This window comes from Aphidius gifuensis, linkage group LG3, assembly GCF_014905175.1.
Source record: "Aphidius gifuensis isolate YNYX2018 linkage group LG3, ASM1490517v1, whole genome shotgun sequence".
Taxonomy (NCBI): domain Eukaryota; kingdom Metazoa; phylum Arthropoda; class Insecta; order Hymenoptera; family Braconidae; genus Aphidius; species Aphidius gifuensis.
In genome coordinates, this window is record NC_057790.1 from 6478080 (window position 1) to 6500006 (window position 21927).

Consider the following 21927-nt stretch of genomic DNA (forward strand, 5'->3'; position numbering starts at 1 on the left):
GTTGGAAAATGACTGATACATTAGCAATGAATATCGTCAAATATTCTTAAATGTTTTTTATTAATTATTATTGAAAATATTTCTAATTTTTTATTTCTCCGACTTTCTCCGTCTTCGATAATAATACCACATGACCGAGATAAATCTCCGCCTTAAAAATTTCTCCGCATGCGTAAAGATTTGTAATATGATCTCTTTTGTATGGCGAAAATCACAGGGATTCATTGGAAGTTTGGAAGTCAACTTAATATAAAAGCTTTCTCACTGAAAATAAAAATCAACGTTCTCATTAACTTTAATTTCTTAATATTATTATTTTATTTTTATTAATTTTTTATATATTCAAATCATTATTTATACATATATATTTATATAATTTTTATTTTTTTATTTTACATACATATTTGCCACTTTTTTTAAATTTATTATTTTATTATGGCATTCAACTAAAACAATGTGAAATTTACTAAATAAATTTTACAGCATTTTAGAGCAACTCTTTTCTCCGTTTTTTTTTTTTTAATATTCCATATTTCCATTGAATATTCATTGGCTCATGGATATTCTTAGTTATACAAGAAATAATTCACTGCAATCGATTTTATACGTGAAACATAATGATCACATGAATTAATAGTCAACTCAGTTTTGCACAATTCCAATTATTTATTATTTTTTTTTCTTTTAAATTCCATTAACATAAAAATCATATTACGAATTTTTAGATTTATTTTATTTACTTTCAGAATCAATTTATTGATACTTTTTTGTAAATATTACAACTATCTATTATTAACTTACTCATTACAGAGTTTATTTATATTATGTACACTAATTATATATTTTTTAATTATTTATATTTAATTTAATTTCAAATTTTTCATATTATATCATTAATTTTTTTATTTAGATTTTCATTTTTTCATTTAAAAATCAGAAATTTATCGATCGACACTAATGGCCGGATATAGATATTACAATTTTATATAGTTAAAATATTTTCACGCGTGGATATTGGCACTGTTTACACTGACCATATAAAATTTACAAAAATTGTTTCGTGTTTTTTTTTTCATTGAAAATTTATAACTTTTATTCATTCAATCGAAAAATTAAATTATAATGATTTAATAAAATCTTATATTTTTTTTCAAATTTTATTTATCATCGATATGTTTTAAATTTATCAATAAGAATGTTTTAATTTATTTTTTTTTATTTGCCACTGTACAAAAATAATATTAACAATAATAATAAACAGATTACAATTTCGTTTTTTTAAATAATTTTAACGATCAAATGGAATTTTTTTTTTTTTTCAGTGATATGTACTGGCAATCAGTGATCGGCTAACCATTAAAATTATTTCATATTTCTGTTATAAAAACAAAAAAATAATCCATTGATAATTTATATTTATTTTTCGCTCGCTACAACTTTCATAAATATGATAAAAATTTATCAACCCAGTCACACTTATGTCTCTTAAACGCAATTACACTTAATAAATCATTTTAATATTTTTAAATTAATTATTAATTATAAAAATGACACAAAATGTCATTTAATAATCATCAAAGCCTTTATGTTTGATGTGAATTTTATACAGCACTCACAGAATTTTGCTTTACAAATAATAAAAAGAAAGAAAAAAAAAAACAAAATCACTGACTAGCCGCCTGATATGTACGACAATCGTCTTATAAACAATTATCATTTATGAATTTTAATTTTTGTTAAATATCCACTTGGATATAATTATTATTTATATATGTATAAATTAATTTTTATTTTATTTTTTATTGAAATAAAAGTGTTCATTTTCTTTCACCCCATCCAGCACTGTTGTAAAACCATGAAGAGGCATTTTCATCCCTCGTTTTACTCCACGTATTGTCAAGACTTCCAGCACCAGAATCCTGGAGAAAAAAAATTTTTTTTTCCTTATTAAATTGTTTACAAAATTATTCTATTTATAAAAAAAAAAATTAATAATATAAAACTCACTACCACGTTAAGTTGATGTGGTGCTGGTGAAAGGTAATCCATGTTTGAATAATAGGATGAATAATTTTGATAACACTGTTGTTGTGAGGCACTTGTTGTCCATGCAAGTCTCTGATGATCTCCAGGGAATGTACCACCATTTTCCGTTGTTGCTGGACTCCAAATACTACTGCTACTACCACCACTACTGTACACTGTTCCACCCAACTGAAAAATAATTAAAATTCATTAAAAATTAAATTTAAATAAGAAGAAAAAAAAAAAAGTATAATAGTTTAACAATAAAAAAAAGAGGGGACATTGTTTTTCTTTTAAAAACATCATGTAATATGTTTTTTTATTTTATTTTTGTTTATTTTTAGTGATATCAAATTACTGGGTCTGTATTGTTCATTATCATAGGGTGGAGGTCATTGTACAAAGTGAAGCCCACAAAAAACAACTACTTGTATGTAATTTAAATTTCAAGAGCCACTAAATAATTTGAAAAAATTTTTAAATCAATACATATTTTTTATAAAACCACAATTACAGGGGAAAAGGGTGCAGAGTTACCTGCGATCGATAAAGCAGGGCTCTTCGATGATTTTGTAGAGGCTGAAGGTCAAAGTGTGAATTTTGTTGATAACTTACACTCGGTGGTGTCGTGCTTGCAGCAAATAGTAGTCCAGGGGCGCCACCAGTTGGTTTATATTGAGGTGAATCTCGTAAAAGTGCTGGTGAACTTGCAGCAGAACTTCCGGTACCACCACTTCTATTTAAAAAATAAATAAATACATTAATAATATTTATAATTAAATTAAATTATTAAAATAATCATGATTATATTTGTTTGAAAAAATTATGAATGAATAAATAAATATGAAAAATTAAATTTATGTTTAAAGGTATCATAAGAATATAAGGTTTACACACTCGAGTGGTAAATGGGAAGCTGGCTCTAACAGGTAGGTAATTCTAAGTAGAGATAATCTTACTGGTTAAAGCTCTCTTCTCTAATATATATATACATTGATGTATATGTATTTATAAATATAAATATAATAATATAACCCGAAGCCTCATAATGCTTGAACGACCACCTCCAGGAAGGATCACCTCTTTTGATCGACATTCTGCGATTATAAGCGGTTAAGGCCACAAGATACAACTGAGCTTACTTATTTTTTTTTTTGACGATATAATAAAAAAAATAAAATTCAATAAAAAATAAAAAAATACTTTGCTATTCATACAAAAAAAAAAAGAAAAAAGAAAGGGCTAAAAATAAGTGGAAGAAAATGGATTTTTAGTGATGATCGGAATCTTTGAACTTGATGAGGGATAATAATATTTGTGAAAAATGAAAAAAAGAATTAAAGAAAAGAAAAAGATAATAAAAAAAAAAAAAAATTTATAAATACTAACAGTGGTGTTGTTGCTGGGACGGACGCAGCGGGTGTTGGAGTTGTGGCTATCGAAGGGCTTTTGCCGGCGGGTGAATTGTTGACCGGATTTCCCGATGGCTTCTTCGACCTCGGCGCCTTCTCTTGTTGTTGCTGCTGTTTCTGCTGTTGTCGACATTTTGCTCGGCGATTTTTGAACCACACCTATTTTATTTTTACATAACAGAAAAATTTAAAAATTAGTTGAAATATTTGAAAATTGAAAAATTTGCGATTGGAAAATATTGGAGGGATTGAGGTAATGATTGAGGGGAAAGGAAAAACCAAACAACATTGTTAATATCCGATTATCCTATAGGCTTCAAAATTGCTGGAGCATTTTATTCACTGGCATTTATCCATCAAGGGTTTATATTCGATTTTATAAATATATTTTGTCAATTTACACATATTTTCAATGAAATTCATTTATAAAAATATTATCAATCAGCATGTTAATGTTATTTTCTCGAATGAAATTTTCAATTTAATATTTTTAAAACCTATTTTCATTTTCACTATAAAAACTTTTGATATTATTGTTATTTGTTATTTTTTTTTTGCAAAATTATATTATTAAATTATTGTTTTTTCAATGAAAAGTTTGCAGTTGAGAACATTGTGAAAAGGAGAGCCGCTGGGAAGCCCTGCTCGATCAATGTTAGACGAGTAGCAAAGCTTGGGTTTCTCTGGATTTTCTGGGGAAACGCGCAGCTCTGCAAAACTATGTGCCAAGTTTTTTTTTTTTTTTTTATCTTATCAGCTAATATAATTGATTGATTTTTATTTTAAAAATTTGTATTAAACTAATTTATAAATAATAGAAATAATTTCATTTTTCCACTTTATTTGCAAAAGAAAAATGTAAAAATTTTTATATTTTTCGAGTGTTGAAACACGCCTACATGTTAAAATATTTAATAAAATTTATTTAAAGGTTTAATTAACAAATTATAAATATTAATTTTCTATTTATATTCAATTAATCATATTTTTTTTTGCCCAAATATCAAAACCAACTCAAAAAAATTATGTAATTTAAATTTTAATATTTTTTATTATTATCCAAACATTCATTTAATTATTTAAATAAAAAAAATATAAAAAAATTTCAGTTACAACATTTAGAATGATATATTTTCCATTGATATTTATAAATATTTTTTTTTCATTTCCAAGATAATAACCGTTTGACTTGCATATGTAATATAAAAAAAAAAAAAAGATAAATAGACAAGTTGCAAGGATGTACGTGCACAGTACTATGGAATGATTCAGAAGGTATGTTTCCATTCATTTGTCAAACCAGGTGCGGGAGCAACCTAATTATTTCAGACCTTTTTTTTTTTGCTATGACATTTGTTTATTGATGAGGACAAAGTATGCAGGATCACGCTCAAACTACATATAAATAAGCACCGTACAAAACTCCAAAAGAACATAAAAAAAAATATAACTGATTGATATAATGGCATTCTCTGTTGATGGCTAATGTAACTTCCAACAACGACAATAATCATAAATTTTTATATATTTTTTTTCCCTTCTTATTCCAATTTTATTTATACTTGTGCCTATTGAAATAATATGCAGACCAAGGTCAAAGAATCACACGATATTGTTTGACTTCATTTTTAAACGTGAGGAAAAAAAATACGTTGATATATATTATATGTATTTGTAGAAAAAAAAAAAAAAAGTCTAATCAAACTAATCGAGTTTGTCAACTAGTATCCATGAGCTATGATCGATAAATTTTTTTACGGTATCTGTATGAAAATTGAGATAATGAAAATGGATAAATTGAATACATATGAATTCAATAAAAACAATATATAAATTATAATATTTATTCATGATAAATTTATATGTTTATTTATGAAAATTAATTTTATTTATAATTTATACTTTTAAATAATTATGTACACGAGAATTTGGCAAGTGATTTCAACACGTGTGCACTGAGAGCATTCTAATCAAATTAAAAAATCAATTTTTAAGGGTTATATGAATTTTATAATATACGAAATGGGTATTTTTAAATGTAACAATACTTTGTCATAGACTAGTGAATATCGTTACTACACAGGGTAAAAATCCAATACCTCATTCTTCTTATTTTCAACAACCCCATTCACAATTTTTTTTCACCCACAGCTCTCATTACATGCCGTAATCCGAGACAACAATGGTAATTTTGTATTATTTTATTTATTTAATTTCATTGAAGCTTTTGCAAATAAAAAATCACTATACTTAATTAATTTTGTATTGATTTTTTTTTTGTTTTATTTTTATAAATTATATATGTATTTACCTGAACACGTGATTCAGGTAGACTTATTTTCATTGCAACTTCTTCACGCATGAATATATCTGGATATCTTGTTTTTGAAAAAAGCCCTTCAAGTACATCAAGTTGTGCTCTACTAAATGTCGTACGTTCTCGTCGTTGTTTTCTCGGATTGCCTTTATTCAAAAAGAAAAAAACATACAATTAAATAAGAAAACTTGATTAATAAAAATTAGAGTGAAACAAAGACAATAAAAAATTTATTTTTTGATTTTTTTAATGAATTAACTTACAGTAGTAAGATTCACCAGTTGCACTACATCCAGGATAACCAATTGATCCATGAAGTGCTTCAATTGGTGGCATACCAAGTGCACCAACATATGGTGATGATTTTAATGCACCATATGGATTACCACCACCTCCACCAAAACCAGATGGACCAAATAATTCACTTGCTGATGTTGATGATGCTGCAGCAAGACCACCAAGATCAGTACCACCTGAACCACCACCTCCACAACCACCACCACCTCCAAGACTATTTGGCCACATTGCTAATCACACACCACTTTGATAATATATTAATTTAATATTACTATCAACAAGATAAATTCTGGAAACAAAAAAACAAAATATACATTAATAATTATATTTTTAAATGTATATACATACATCAAATTGTTTTATACTCAAAAAAAATATATTTAAAAGACAATTTAAGACATATTTTGTCTACAGAAAAAAAAAATTATGTTTTATATTTTTGAGAGACAGCTGGGTACCCAGGAGAGACTTGTGGATAATCCTACGTTGCAACTCGACTCTTTTTCGTCGTCTGTCGTATAATACCAACGTCATGAAAAAATAAAAAGGTTTTTCAATATATATGTATATTTAAAACAAAAAAAAAGATGATGATAATTCGAAAAAAGTACGCGAGAAACTGACGAAACCCAAGAACCAAAGACACCACTTTACCGTCAAATTTTAAACAATATATTTCTTGTTTTTTTTTTTTGGCTTTTAAAACAGTTGTTTTATTATCCTATCATGTTACAATATACACCCATCATCATCATCATTATAACGCAAAGATGAATACGTTCATTGGTTCATCAGTTTCATTTTTTTTTTTATTTTAAATATTTAAAACACAAACACCAACAACTTTCTTGTCTCATTAATTTATTTAACCACTCACATGATAAATTTTTTTTTTATATCAAAAACAAAATGGCTGGTATATACACAGCTGTGTAATTTGGTCCGCCCATTGTTCGTCATATACATATGTTTTGGATTAAAATGTATATTTTAATAATATAATATTAATTAATGTCTGGCTATGAAAAAAACAAATATAAAAAAATTTTACGTATACGTAAATTTAAAACACACTCATCATTTATTCATAATTTTTTTTTTTTCATTTATTTATCATAAATTATTTATTCATTGTTTATATCAAAAAATAATCGTAAATTTTAAACAATGAAGATTTAAAATTCTTTTACGAGAAAAAAACATCATATGACGTTCGATTTTGTATGAAAAAAATTTATCCAGCCAAAAATAAATAACAAATATAGAAACGAGGATATATTTTACCCTTGAATTTTTGTGGTTTTTTAATTGAGGACCACCTGCTGATTTTATGCACAATATTAAATGCCATTTTTTTTTTTTCGACACTTGTTTTTTTTATTTGTAAATATACTTGTAAATTCATATATAATATTTCACTGAGTTATTAGATGTATTACCTATTGTTTCACCCTCTTGAAGACTTTTTAATATAAAAAAAAAAAAAAAAGTGTACAGAGTGTCCACAAATAAGAGAGTAAAGAGAGTGGAAAAAAATATATGGAAAAAAGGGTGATATGTATTTTCTACGCTTCGCTTAACCGAGAAGGATTTTTCTATTTTTTTTTTTTTTTATTTGATTTTGTTTGTCGGGTGTATATATATGAAAATGGCTTTATCTTTGTGCAAATTTCAAATCGAACAAGAGAAAATTTTTCAAGAGATTCGAAGTTTTTATACAAAAGAAAAAAAGAGTCTTTTTTTTTTATTTTTTAAGTGAGAGGGTTGTGTACTCTTTTGCCACAAATATTACCTCCCAAATAATTTTTTTTTTTTGATTTTCTGTTAACCCTATCTATCCCTCTTTGAATTTGTGTATTTATTTGCCCTTTTTTTCTTTTTTTTATCAATGAGCTTTTATAAATATTAAATATTTTTAAAACGAGCTTTTTTTTTATTCCAATTTTTGTTCACTTTGATTATTAATCACATATATTTACTAAAAAAAAAATTCATCATCATTAATAATAATCTCAGAACAATAATTAAAATCAAAAAAATTTAATAATATTTATAAATTTACATTTAAAATATTCATTATCATTAAATATCAACGAAAAAAAAAAGTGCAATTATTTTTTTATGAAGATTTGAAAATGTTAAATTGTCAATTTGATATTATTAAAAAAAAAAAATAAATAAAATAACAATATAAATTAATAGATAATAAAAAAATAAGTACGAATAAAATTTCATACTTTTTTTTTTCAAATACATAATAAAAAAGTGTAATTTTTTCAACTCATTAAAATGTTATGTTATTTGGGAGAGATATATAAATATTTTTATGACATTTTTACTTTATTATAAAAAAGAAATTGTGGTTTTAAATTCACTTGTGTATAAAATATATACGTGTATATTATTACAAAAATCCCAACAATGTTAACTTGAATATCGTCATTGTTTGCCCCAAGTGTTTGCACACAAGCATGCATTGTTTCTCAAGTACATACTCAATGCTTGTACATGGTACACATTCTGTTGGTTGTACTGGTAAATTTTCAAGTATAAAATCCACCCACAGAAACCCACACAGTAATAGAACAAGTGAACAAGTACACAAGTGTGCACAGACCGCTATATTGCGATTAAGCCAAGAGGAAATTTTTTAGAAAAGTCAAATCTCTTAGATTGAAATGAAATTGAAATAAAAAAATAAAATAAATAAAATTTTGTTATTAAAAAATAATAAAATAAAATAAGTCACAATTTTATTTTTTTTTTTTATATATAGTAATTGAATTTATATATGCTTGCGGTTCGTTGGATGAAAATTGAAAATATATAAAATTAAAAATAAAGAAAAAAAAATATATAAAAAGACAGGGGTAAATTGTGAAGATGAAAAAAAAAATGAAAAATGAAAGATTTCAACTGAAAGCTGTGGTATATATAAAATTACAAAATGGAGGAATGATAAGGGGTGGTAAAATAGGGGAATAAATTCCAATAATATACAACAAGAAGAAGGCGCACGCGAAACAATATTTGGTCCACCATTGAATATCAACTTAACCTGTCCAATTTATTTGTTGATATCTCATTGAGCGTAAAACTTAATTCCCGTGGAAATTTATTTTTATTATTGGCTGCATATAAAAACCACCAAACAATTCTACATCTTCATTTTTTTTTTTTACAAAATAAAAATATATATATGTTCTATGTTCTATGACCCCCGGGGTAGTTTAGTTTTGCTTTTTTTTATTTTTTTCATATTCTTTTTATTATTATTCCTTCACTTGGGTGACCTTTTTACAAATTTTATTTATATTTTTTTATTTGGTTGTATTAATATATGTTTTTTTCTCTTAGTCCTTCCTTGAGGCGAGGTTGTATATATATTTTTGTGTTCTGGGTGGGCATGTCGTAATATATATACTCGTTCTTTTTTAGTGCATTAACTAAAATTGATGTGGGACTGATGTGTACGCGTCTTTCTTGAAAATGCATTCACACGTGATAATATCAACAGAATATATATCATCACATGCCAAAATGAATGAAATGAATTATAAAATGAAAAAATAAAAAATATAAATTCAAAAAACTGCGATCAACAGCTGTTTTTTTGAATAATTTGAGCTTTTTTTTCTTCAAGGAGACTTAAAGCTCAATCAAATTCAATTTATTTTAATTTAAAATTCTTACTTTTCTTATTTACTGAATATTATTTTCATGTCTTAAAATTAATCATCAGATTTATTTGTATTTTTCGGTGTCCCCCGTGAAAATTTTTAAAAAAGATAACACAAGATTATTAGTACAAAATATTTACAAAATATTATTAGACAAGTTGACAAGAATATTTAACCACGTGACATATACACTTGTGGTTACGATAGAAAATAATTTAACAACTGTCAAATGTTAAATACATGTATTGTTTAGTTTATAGTTTGTGTAGTCCTTATCGTTTGTACAAGGTGAAAATTCGCGGTGGACCTCGACCTCACAAACTCGCATACCACCGTACCAACATCTGAGCCAGAGCAAGCCAGAGCATGCCAAGGAGATTACCGTAAGCTGATTATTTCCGTGGAAATTCTGCTGGTCGAATGTCCTCACACTATCCAATATAGATACACACACATACTGTTTATTTATTCATATATGGATTTTTTAAATATTATATACATGCATATGCGAATATTCATAAATTATGTGTATATACAATTATAATAATATACACAAAATTTGTGTCTTTTTTTCATCATCTTCTTGGTCTTTTTCTTTGTGTTTTTTCATTTTATTTATTTATAAATATACACTGTGAAAAAGACGTTCTATTTTTTAGAAAAATATTATTCTTGGATAAGAAATATTTGCAGCGAAATCATAAGTTGTTGAAAGATATAATTTTTTTTGTGTATAGAAAAAGAATAAATTATCCTCGAGTGGAAATTTAAAAAAAACCATTGATTGGAAGAATAATAGATTTGAGTGAAAACAATGCAAAATTAAATTGAGAATATTAATTTCTGAAACCAAACGAAATATTTATTTAACATGTGTACTTTACTTGACGACAATAAATGACTTGATTTTTTTTCATCAAAATTATTTTACAATTTTTTATTTTTGCAACCGTCGCATTGTAATTTTTATATAAATAAAAATCGCTGTAATAATTTTCATACGATATTTTTTAAATTAAAATTAATCACGGAGGAAAATATCCTGTGGATATTACAGTTTTTTCCGTATTAATTTGGGCGCAAGAACAACGCGAATAATACAGAAAAAATTAGGACAATTTCCATGACAAAAATGTAAATAATTCGTAAAAAAACTCATCACAGTTTTACGTTAAAAAAATAGATAAAATAGACATTATAACTATAATAATTATATTTATAAATCATATTAAGTTAATTTAGATTTTTAATTTATTTTTACATTACATTTATGTTTAATTTATTTTTATATTAATAATTTATTAATGTAAAAACAAATTTTTTTTTAAGAAATAAAATAGTATGTAAATTTTACAGCTCTTCTTACAAAAAAATTTTATCTTGAGTGTACTTTGTTCTTGTGTCCAACAATACAGAAAAACATGTAATTTTTGAATAAATTATTTTTGAAAAAAAAAGATATGTTTTCATTCAATATGTCAATGAAATTTCATAATGATTGATGAAATGAAAAATAATTATTCAAGCTGAATTTTTTTCGTTTTTTTCGTTTGTAAAAATGGATTTTTATATTTTGGAGTAAAATCAAATGATGCACGAGGTAATTGTATATATTATATATTGTATTTTCGGTAAACCACAATTCAAATATCTAGAGATTTGATACCACCATGTATTGTTAATGAAATTCAATGCGATTTATCACCACACATGTACATTGTTGAATATTAAATCTCGTGTTTTGATGAAAATTATTAAACAATGGTTTGTTGTCTGTCAACGTGAAATTATTATCAACTGTAATTACTATTAATTTATATACATTAAATAAAATTACATACACCGCAATATTTATTAATTCAAATCATCCAAAAAGATCAATCAATTTATTTTAGCAATTTACGTTTACATCAGTATAAAATTTTACCAAATTTTAAAGAAATTTTTTCGACATAAAAGTATAAACATTTCATTGTAAAATAAACTTACTTAATTATATTTTCTTTTCTCTATTGGAGTACGAAAATATGTAAATAAAAATACAACACAAACACTGAATTGACAAAGTAAATAAAGCCTTCTTTTTTCTTTTTCAAAAATACACAAAATCAATAAAATAATTTTAAATAATTTTCACAATTTATAGTTTTATATTTCACACTTTATAAATTCAATATATTTAGTCAATTCAAGTGCGACCAGAAAAAGAAAAAAAAAATTAATAAAATATAAAAACTAATCTTGCACCAAGGGATGAAAATTATTTTATATAAATAAAATTATAAATTTATTTTAACAAGTCACTTGCACATAATAATTGCATCAACCACCGATATATTTTACACTAGATCTTTTTCTTCAAAAGAAAAATATTGAGAATAAAAAATTACAAAAAAAAAATCAACAAATCCAAGAGGTATATGTTGACCACTGTCGTCTAAAACTCAAACTGTGGATTTCACTTTGTTTTTAAATATTTGTCTCTTCATAAAACGAAGAAAAAAAAAAAAAAAAAAAAAAAAAAAATCCGGAACTATTCCTTCATCCTTGATTCTGCGAATTTCACTTTTGAATGTCCTTTCATCCCCACCACAAAATTAAAAACACTGAGGATCCTCAAAGACGTCGGCAACTTGTAACTGTCTGTCACTCAAAAATAATACAATCGATGCCGCGTGAAAAAAAAAAAAAAAATTAAAACTCGGAGTAAAAATAAAAAAAATTGCACAGATTTTTGTCAAGTCAGAATAATTGCCTAAATAAATGCATCACTCTCACAATTATTTATCAATTTTTTATACCCTTTATTTAAACACAAATTAATTATTTAAAAAAAAGTTTTTCTATGTAAATAATATCACTGAAAAATATTAAAAACGGAGTAGAAATTTTAACAGTACGTTTAGTTATTACGATAACTTAATACGCGTGGGGTTGCACAGTGTTGGTGGTGGTAGCAACAGCAACAACATTAGTAGCAGCGCACAAGGGGAAAAAAAAAAAACGCGTATCTAAGGCAGTCGTGTAACATGGTTTGTTTCCGACAGCGTCAAAAGCCGAAAGAACGCTAGAGACATGGGCGTGTACTCATAAAACTCAGTTGCAAATTCAACAGAAGTGGGAGATACAAAAGAGGGAGCAACTGCATGATCATTAAAATAGTAGGGAACCAATGAAATTTTATATTACTGCGCTTGCGCATATTATACAAGTATAATATCTACCTTAAATTCACATTTCATAGAAAATAGATATATCTATATATTCATTTTCATGGTACCATTGCTTTTTAGATACTGTGCAGATACACGTTCACGTACTTGAGTTTTTTATTTATTTTTATACATTTTTTATTTATCCTTTTTGACTATTTTCACTCATGCATATGTGGCAGATCCATTTCTTCGAGATATATTACGTGATTCTTCGTAAAATACTCTTGAAAAATTTCCAACTGGATTACATGGACTGTATATTTGATGAACGAAAAAGCTTCATATTTATAAATCAAAGAAAAATCTTTATAATTGAGCAAAAATTACTTTGGCAAGCAGTAAAAATTAGTTGGGTAATTGGCCACCAAAGCGCACGCTATGCTATGGTTTTTAATTAAGTCTACACTGGTGGAGATATTTTTCCGGCATTACTCCAGTTTTCTCTGGCTTTTTCTGGCATTACTCAGTTGTTGGCTCATTCCCTGAGAAATTACTTTAGCATGAGATTGATGACGGGGAAATACTTCGGTATGAGGTCACTGACTCACTGCCCGAGAAATTACTCCAGCGTCAAATCAATGCTGGAGCTTTTTCTCCTCCATTTATCTCTTGCCGGAAAAATTTTTCTGGTACTAATTTAATGCCAACGAAATTATGCCGGCATTAATCTCATGCCAGAGTAATTTCTCCAACAATCGGCCAAAAACAAAGTAATGCCGGAGAAATATTTCAACCAAGGTAAAATGTAATTTATTCCAACTGTTTTAATTTGTAAATTTTTCGGATATATAATCTCAATAATATGAATAAATGACAAAATATAAGTTTGATTCAATTTAAATGAATTTAAATTTAAAATTATTTTACCCTTCAGTTATAATGGATCAACTCTTTTATGTATATAACCATCAGTCAATAGAGTTATAAGTATTTATTTTTTTTTGAATTGTATATATATAATTATGTGCAAATGCAGTATCACAAATTCTACAAATATAATACATATATATTTTATAAATAAAAACATATATGTGTATCCCGCAACATAGCAATTTAACTTGCTCACGTGCGAGCGGTTAATGCTCTTACGGGATTTTGAAAAGATCAGCCCGTATTACTATACTATTAGCGTAGGCTAAAACCGGCTTGCTTTCATAAACCTGCACCAAAGTGACGCCACTTTAGCCACACAATTTGTATGTTCCATTCATAAAATTTTCGGCCAATTTACTCCGTACACTCGATATCAATTTTCAAAAACATTTTACTTACCTAATACACATATATTGCTCTCGATAATGCTCTCAAATTTTCAAACAATTTCATTCATAATCAAAAAATTAATATTTAAAACATTTTCATATGCGCCACAAAATTTTTTCTACACTTCATATTAATTTTCATAAGTTTTAATAATAGGTTTAAGTTTTGATCCTCATTGCATTAAAATATTCAACAAGTCACAACTTAAATACTTTTGATATGTTTTCTCCATCTAAATTTTAATAATAAATATTTTTTTAGCCGTAAAAAAGTTTATGAATTTTATTTTTCAATGCATTAAGTAATATGTTTTTAGTTTTTTACCTTTTTTGTTTGTAATAACTGCTGCCAGTTATACGACGAAAAAAAAAAAATAATAATAATAAAAAAACCAACAAACTTTTAAAAATATATTATAGAAAAAGTTAACACTACTGTATTTGGTGTAATAGAACAAGCTAACGATTTATTAACGCTGCATCGGTGAACCATGCGCTCATCTGAGATCAGCTGCAAGTTGAGCCCTTCAGCAAACTTAACCCAACAATAGGGTCAAATAAAAAAAATAAACTATATACAGAAAGAATCAACGAAAAAACATCAAATAATTTCTTTCGTTTATTTATAAATTTTATTTCTTTTTATATACTCTATATAAATTTTTTTTCAGTTTATATATTTTATTTGTAAAAAAGAGAAAATGTATAGAGAATCTTTTTCAACTTCTTACGACATGGGCTCATTGTTCCATCGTCTATACAGTCTGTTTAAAAAGGGGTTTCATTGACGAGACTGGAGTCTGAAAACTGACGTCAAGCCGATTACAAAGCTTCCACACTGAAAGTCTCACCAAGAGCCAATGAATTATCAATGTTCATAAACCTTGAAACTTTACATATTATCCATGATAGTGTAAATTATCTGAATTAATTTAATACTATAAAAGTAAAAATTTTTTCTAAATAAAAAGTATTTTATTATATGAGAATATTACGGTAAATTATTTATCAAAGAATTATAAATTAATTATATAATAGTTTAGTAAAAAAATTAATAGACTTAACTGTATAATTGACTTTAAAGTATGTTTTTTAAATAACACAAAGTTTATATATTTTAAAATAAACTTGTATTTTAATTTTACACAATTTTAAATGCTATTTTTTCTATTTCAAATGCAAATTTATTTATAATATTTATCATTACGATGATTTGAGTAATAAAATTTATAATAATAAAAAATTAGAAAAAGCTTTTTTATTACTGAGGCAATGATATGAAGTTCAAATGGCAATTTTTTTATGATGATTTGGCTTTTAATCTTCGAAATTGTTATTGGAATCGATAAGGAAAAATTTACGGGAAATACGGGGACATTTACGGGTTTTACACCAAACGAAATCACAGTCTTGAATCATATATGCACCGTAATTTTCTCCGTAACTTGTTGAAATGTCTCCGTATATTTTCTGTAAATTTCACCGAATCGCCACCGTTGATTATAAAAGATTTAGAGTCAGTATAGTTACTACGGGAAATATTATTCAATCCTTCAAGAATCGTAAATTGCCATGTCAATGATAATGATTACGCTGAAAATAAGATGAAAAATGTAAAAAAATATTAGCAGGATTGAGTTTATGGAAGCAATGGAAAATGGACATCGATGTAGTGAGATGTAACGAGATGTATTCGTTCAGTAAATCACAATTCAATATAAATCATGAAAGTCTGTCTGAATAACAAAGCACTATCACTATCATTCAAAAGTTATGTTACATTAACTTATGTATTAATGCTTTAAAGGTATGATTTGACTATTTGAGGTAATTCTTGTATCAATAATTTTTTTATTTTTGAATAATTTTAATTCAAAATTGATATTAAAAATGATACACGAGTTTTATAATCTAAATTAAATATTTACAAGTGAAATTCATGTATCATTTTTAATATCAATTTTGAATTAAAGTTATTAAATTAATTTTTTTGTTTATCAAATACATTTGAGGGTGTTATTGTATGTAAAGATTGAATTAAATATATGATAACTGAAAATTGAGTATGTGACATCAGGAGTATATTGATAATGATTGATCATGACGAGTTAACAATAAGAAAAAAAATATGTCAGATACACAATAAAGTGTAATAAAGTATTTATACGCGCAACTTTACCATGTCACCCTTGGACGCACCTATTCTCAATATAATAATTGTGCTGGTCATCATCATTTTCATGGTTAACCCCAGGGAATTCAACAGTCATAACACACAAAAATCTACAGGTGATTTAGTTAGTTTTTTTTTTATTATATCAATTTCAATAAAATTGAAAAATACATAAATTTGAAATATGAAAAACAATAAATAGTTTTTTATTGTTTCAATTATTATTATTTGAAAAATTAAAAAAAAAAAAATTATAGTTAATTGTTGCTATTCTTTAGAGTCAATAAAATTAAATTATAATTTTTTTAAAATAATTAATTGTTACGAAAAAAAATATTCCATGATTAAATTTATAATTAAAAATTAATTTTTTAAATATTATTTAAAATTGAAAAAATAATAATTATAAAAAGTATTTTATTGTTAATTTTTATTTAAAGTTTATTGACATTTAAATATACATTGACACTGGAATTTCAGGGAGTTGTTTAATCGTTTTACAATGCGATTTTAGTGGGTGTGTATATTGATTGTGACGCAAACGATTCGTAATATTGATGTGGAACACGCAAGCTCCCGCAGTGCTTTAAATTCTGAGATCCATTGATGTTTTTCTGCAGTGTAATACTCACGAGACCATAAGTTGAATAATATAAAAATGAATAAAAATAAATAAATAAAATAGTAACATTGATCGGACTGATTGATAATTTGATATCTACACAGATGAATTGATTAAAGTATAGTCAGTAATTTGTTGGTCATGATTTTACCACGAAATCCATTCACTCCTTGTGTTACCTTCCCATCACCCAATACAACATATTACAGATAATTTTTTTTTTATAAATCAGTGAGTGTATAATCAAATAAAAAAATTTCATTACATCAATTGTGTTTATGACAAGAAAATAATAATAAATAAATTTTTTAACCTGCAATGACAATTCGATATTTTTATGTGACAAATAAAATCGAAATAATTTTATTTATTTCTTTATTTATTTATTTATTATAAATGTTAAAAAAAAAATTATTTAAACTAATAAGAAAAAAAAAATTTTCCCACATTTATTTTAAATAAAATTTTGAGGGGTCAGTTAACGAGTTTTTCATCGTCCTGAGTCACACGATTTTTTATAATATATATCTGGACAATAATATATAACTATGAGGATCTTGGTCCTATTGAATTTTTGTACCTTGAAGAAAATCAAATGTATTTCACCGGACGTGAGGGTTCCTCGTTCTTCCTTATATACCTTGTCGATACATTTTCCACCCTCACGTTCTCTCTTTACATATTCTTTTCATAAAGACTTTTTTATTTTTTTTATTTATTTTTTTTTTTATGTCAAAGCGTTCTAGTTTTTACTTGCCTTTTATATTCACAATTTTTTTTTTTTTAAGAGAGAGATGAAGAGAGAATTTTATTTATTTCATTCAACTGATGGCAAATTATTGTGCGTGTCACCCTGATGGTTATAAAAATCACATAACTCTTACGTTAACTTGGTGAGTCACATATACATACACACACATCAGGTGGTGCAAGAAAAATCTTGGGAAAAGTGACAAAATAAAGAGAAAAAAATATATAGAGGAAATAGATAAATAGCATAAATCTGAGTCAGGTGAATAATGCAACATCTTATGTTCATTTTTTTTATTTTTTTCTTTTTCAATAACCGCAAACGTTTCTTTTATTTTGCTCAAGAAAGTTGTTTTATTCATTGGACCACCAAGGCACTCTCACGAATAAATATATATCAAAAATAAAATAAAATTTATATCGAGGCCTTTTTCTATATAATATTAATAAAACTGGGTTTTATTTATTTTTTTTTTATTTAATGAAATTTTATTGAATTCATTTAATTAATGTGGAAGTTAGATGTAATTGTTTTTACAATTGATATTTTTTCGGTATAAAATTTTGATATTAATTATTATTTTTGTATTTTTAATATGATTTCAATATTTCAATTATAATATTTCTACCTGGGTTACCTTGATTTTTTAAATTTTATTATTTCTATTTATTTTATTAATTTTTTTATCGAGAAAATGATTGGTATAGAATAACACTTCGAGGTATGCGAAAAAGAACGGAGTACAGTGGAGCAATTCGGAGAAAATCGGAGAAAAAGGTGAAAATATCCGAGAAAAACAGAAAAATTTTTATCAGGGCATCATCATCAAAAACATTATAATTGAATGGATTTAAATCATCAAAATGATCCTTATCTCTTTCTTTATCATTGCCATCATCATCGAAATTTTTATCTTTAAATTAATTTTTTTTTTTTTTTTCTGGTGTTGTTGATATCAGTGGTAGTTAGTGTTTGTCCCTGATGAAGAACTTTTTATTGATATTCATATATTATTATTTATTACGCTGCAATCGATACTCGATAATAATTATGTATTTGCACTTTAATCTGATCCTCTTTCATGATTACATATGCTGTTATCTTATTATCAGCAATTTGTTTTTTTTATATAAAAAGAAGACAAGTGACGACGCTTCTTCGTTCTGTGATTAGTTGTCTCAACATCAAAAACAACAACAACCAATCACAGAACGAAGAATTGTCGTTACTTTTCTTCTCACAAACACCAAATTATTGTACATTAAATATCGATATTTTTTGTTAAAAAAAAACTAATATTCTTTCATTTTTTGAATAATTACAAAATATTAATAGAAAAATTCAATTTATAAATTTTTAATTAATTAATAATTGATAAAAATTTGATATATTTTCGTAAATATAAATTTAGAAATTACTTATTATTTAAATATTTCCAATATTTTATTATGAATTATTAATAAAAAATATGATTTCATTAAAAATTATTGAAAAAAAAAAAGGTTTTAAAAATATTGATATATTTTTAAAAATACATTCAAGTATTACAATAATTATTTTAATATTCTAAACAATTATAAAATATTAATAACAAACATAATTAAATAAAAAATATTATCAAATTAATTGTACATTAATTCTCAATATTTTTCCAAACAAAAAAACCTAAAAAATTTTTTGAAATGTTATTAAATTAATAATTAATAAAAATTTGATATCTTCATGATTATAAATATAGATATTAATTATAATTTTCATAATAAATATTGATAAAAAATATATAGGATGTGTATTGAAACGTGTGGCGCAACGCGGGGTATTAGGATATATTCCCATTCGATGGACGTTTTGAACAGAGTTACCTATACATATCATTCAATATATATATATATTTATTGGAGTTATCTATTGGTGCTGTACGTATTTACTGGTTGTGCGGAGAACATTGAGTGATGCTCGTAACTCTCAACTCAAAATGCACCTATATACAGAGAAAGCTGAAGAGATGCAAAGGGAGGAAGATAAGCCGAATGCAGTTGCACACTGCTAAATATATATAACATTCGTCACACAAAGCCATATATCCTAGACCATTATATTACCGTCATCGTTGCCTCAATTCGTACAATAGTCACAATACATCAATGCATATATTTTTCACGTAAACACACATTGTGATTATCTTGTATTGTTGTATATATCTATATATACAAAATTTACACATCAGTGTGTAATATAAATATACATGCCCTCAATAATATTTTTATACTGTAAAAATATTTTTCATTCATATTTTTAGTGAAAAAAAAATAACAATATACATAGTTACAGTATCAATCATAAAAAAAAATTTAAAAAGAAATAAAATAAATATAAACATTATATAAATTTATACATCGTCATTTTTTTTTATTAAAAATTTTATAAAAAAGAAAAAAATGTATCGATAGATTGCGTAGGTAAATACACTGTAAATTGAAAAATGTAAATAGAAATAAAATAAATTTTATTGAGGCTCTTTTTTACAATATTAATATAAAACTGATTTTTTATTTTTAAATAAAATTTAATTTGATTTGTTTAATTAAAGTGAAAGCTTGATGTAATTTTTTTTTCTTCCAATTGATATTTTCTCGGTATATAAAATTATTGTTTTTATATTTTAAATATTTTATTATGAATTATTAATAAAGAATATAATTTTATTAAAATCTATTGAAAAAAAAATTTAATTAAAAATATGTTAATATATTTTTAAATACAAATTCAAATATTAATTATTATTTTTATATATTTTTATAAGAATTATAAAATATTAATAACAAACACAATTAATTAAAAAAATATCATCAAATTAATTGTACATTATAAATCTCAATATTTTTCCAAAAAAAATTTAAAAATTCTTCTTTTTTCAAATTTTTTTAATAATAAATTATAAAATATTAATAAAAAAATTCCATCCATAAAATTCTATTAAATTAATAATTAATAAAAATTTAATATCTTTGTGACTATAAATTTAAAAATTAATTATTATTTTTATATTTTCAACATTTTATTTCAAATTATTAAAAAAAAAAAAATATATTTAAAATCTTGATATTTTTTAAATTACAAATTCAAGTATTAATTACTATTTATATATTTAAAAGAATTATAAAATATTAATAACACAATTAATTAAAAAACATAATCAAATTTTAAATTAAAAATTAATATGATATATTATTATGAATGAACGAAAATATTATTAATAAAATGTAAATTGAAAAAATAAAAAAAAAATAAAAAATATATCTACAAGTTTGTTTAGTGACTGCATCATCAGGGACCTGTCTGAGATTTCCCCTGGGGATGTATACTATTAGCGATCAGAAATAGGCTATTACGTTGCCATTAATACATGAAATGGTTGTGTTGTCTGTTGCATGAATGCTTTGTATATCATCTATAGAGATTGAGGAAATTGCGTGCACGAATGGACACGTTTCAGGAATAGATATAGAAAGGCATAACATATTCACATCATAAGGAAGTGAGTTACATATTACTACTTGTATATATATAAAATTTGATTCTATATACATGTTTTAGTAGTGGTTTATATCATGTGTGTGTTGATGATGAAAATATATACATGATATATATTTTGTAACGTGAATCTGTGCCTTCAATGTAATTTGGACTTTGTACATTTCACTAGGACACACGCACTGAAAGGCCTCGGTGTAGGGTTTCGATGGATCCCCAGTGAATTGATAATCCGAGATTCACTTTGTACCAACATATATACAACTATACATACATAATATAAAATCAAATATATATTTACTAGACTGACAGCAAATCCCTGATGATTTTAGATATAAAAAACAACAAAAACAAAAATTATTTTCATAATGTTTTTTAAATATAGTATTGTAATAAAATTATTTAATAGTTTTTTAATGATTTTCATTTGAAAAAATTAGAGTAAAAGTACAGTTTAAATGTAGCACTGTATTGCAGGTGTCACTCCAACTCATCAAGAGTGCATTTTAATTTTTAGAGTACGCAATTTATAATTTTTAAAAAATTCAAAAAAAGAAGAATTTTTAGTTTTTTTATTAGAAAAATATTGAGATTTAATGTGCAATTAATTTGATAATATTTTTTAATTAATTTGGTTTG

General features: G+C 25.0%; 1 protein-coding gene across 7 annotated transcripts in view; it reads right to left on the reverse strand.

Annotated features, from left to right (window-relative positions):
• Positions 1 to 382: 382 nt before the first annotated feature.
• The window catches only part of LOC122851748 (homeobox protein OTX2-B-like), a 64495-nt gene continuing 42950 nt past the window's right edge, over positions 383 to 21927 (reverse strand). The window contains exons 1-7 of one of the 7 annotated variants that reach the window (XM_044151190.1): positions 11721 to 12217; positions 6018 to 6340; positions 5749 to 5900; positions 3415 to 3596; positions 2641 to 2761; positions 2008 to 2214; positions 443 to 1919 (exon numbers count right to left, since the gene is read on the reverse strand). In XM_044151190.1, coding sequence (XP_044007125.1) covers positions 1818 to 1919; positions 2008 to 2214; positions 2641 to 2761; positions 3415 to 3596; positions 5749 to 5900; positions 6018 to 6279 — 1026 coding nt within the window. In that variant the 5' untranslated portion in view covers positions 6280 to 6340; positions 11721 to 12217 and the 3' untranslated portion in view covers positions 443 to 1817. Of the gene's footprint in view, positions 1920 to 2007; positions 2215 to 2562; positions 2762 to 3414; positions 3597 to 5748; positions 5901 to 6017; positions 6341 to 6509; positions 6591 to 11720; positions 12218 to 21927 lie in introns of those variants that run through there. The other 6 variants (XM_044151187.1, XM_044151188.1, XM_044151191.1 and 3 more) reach the window with 6 other exon arrangements.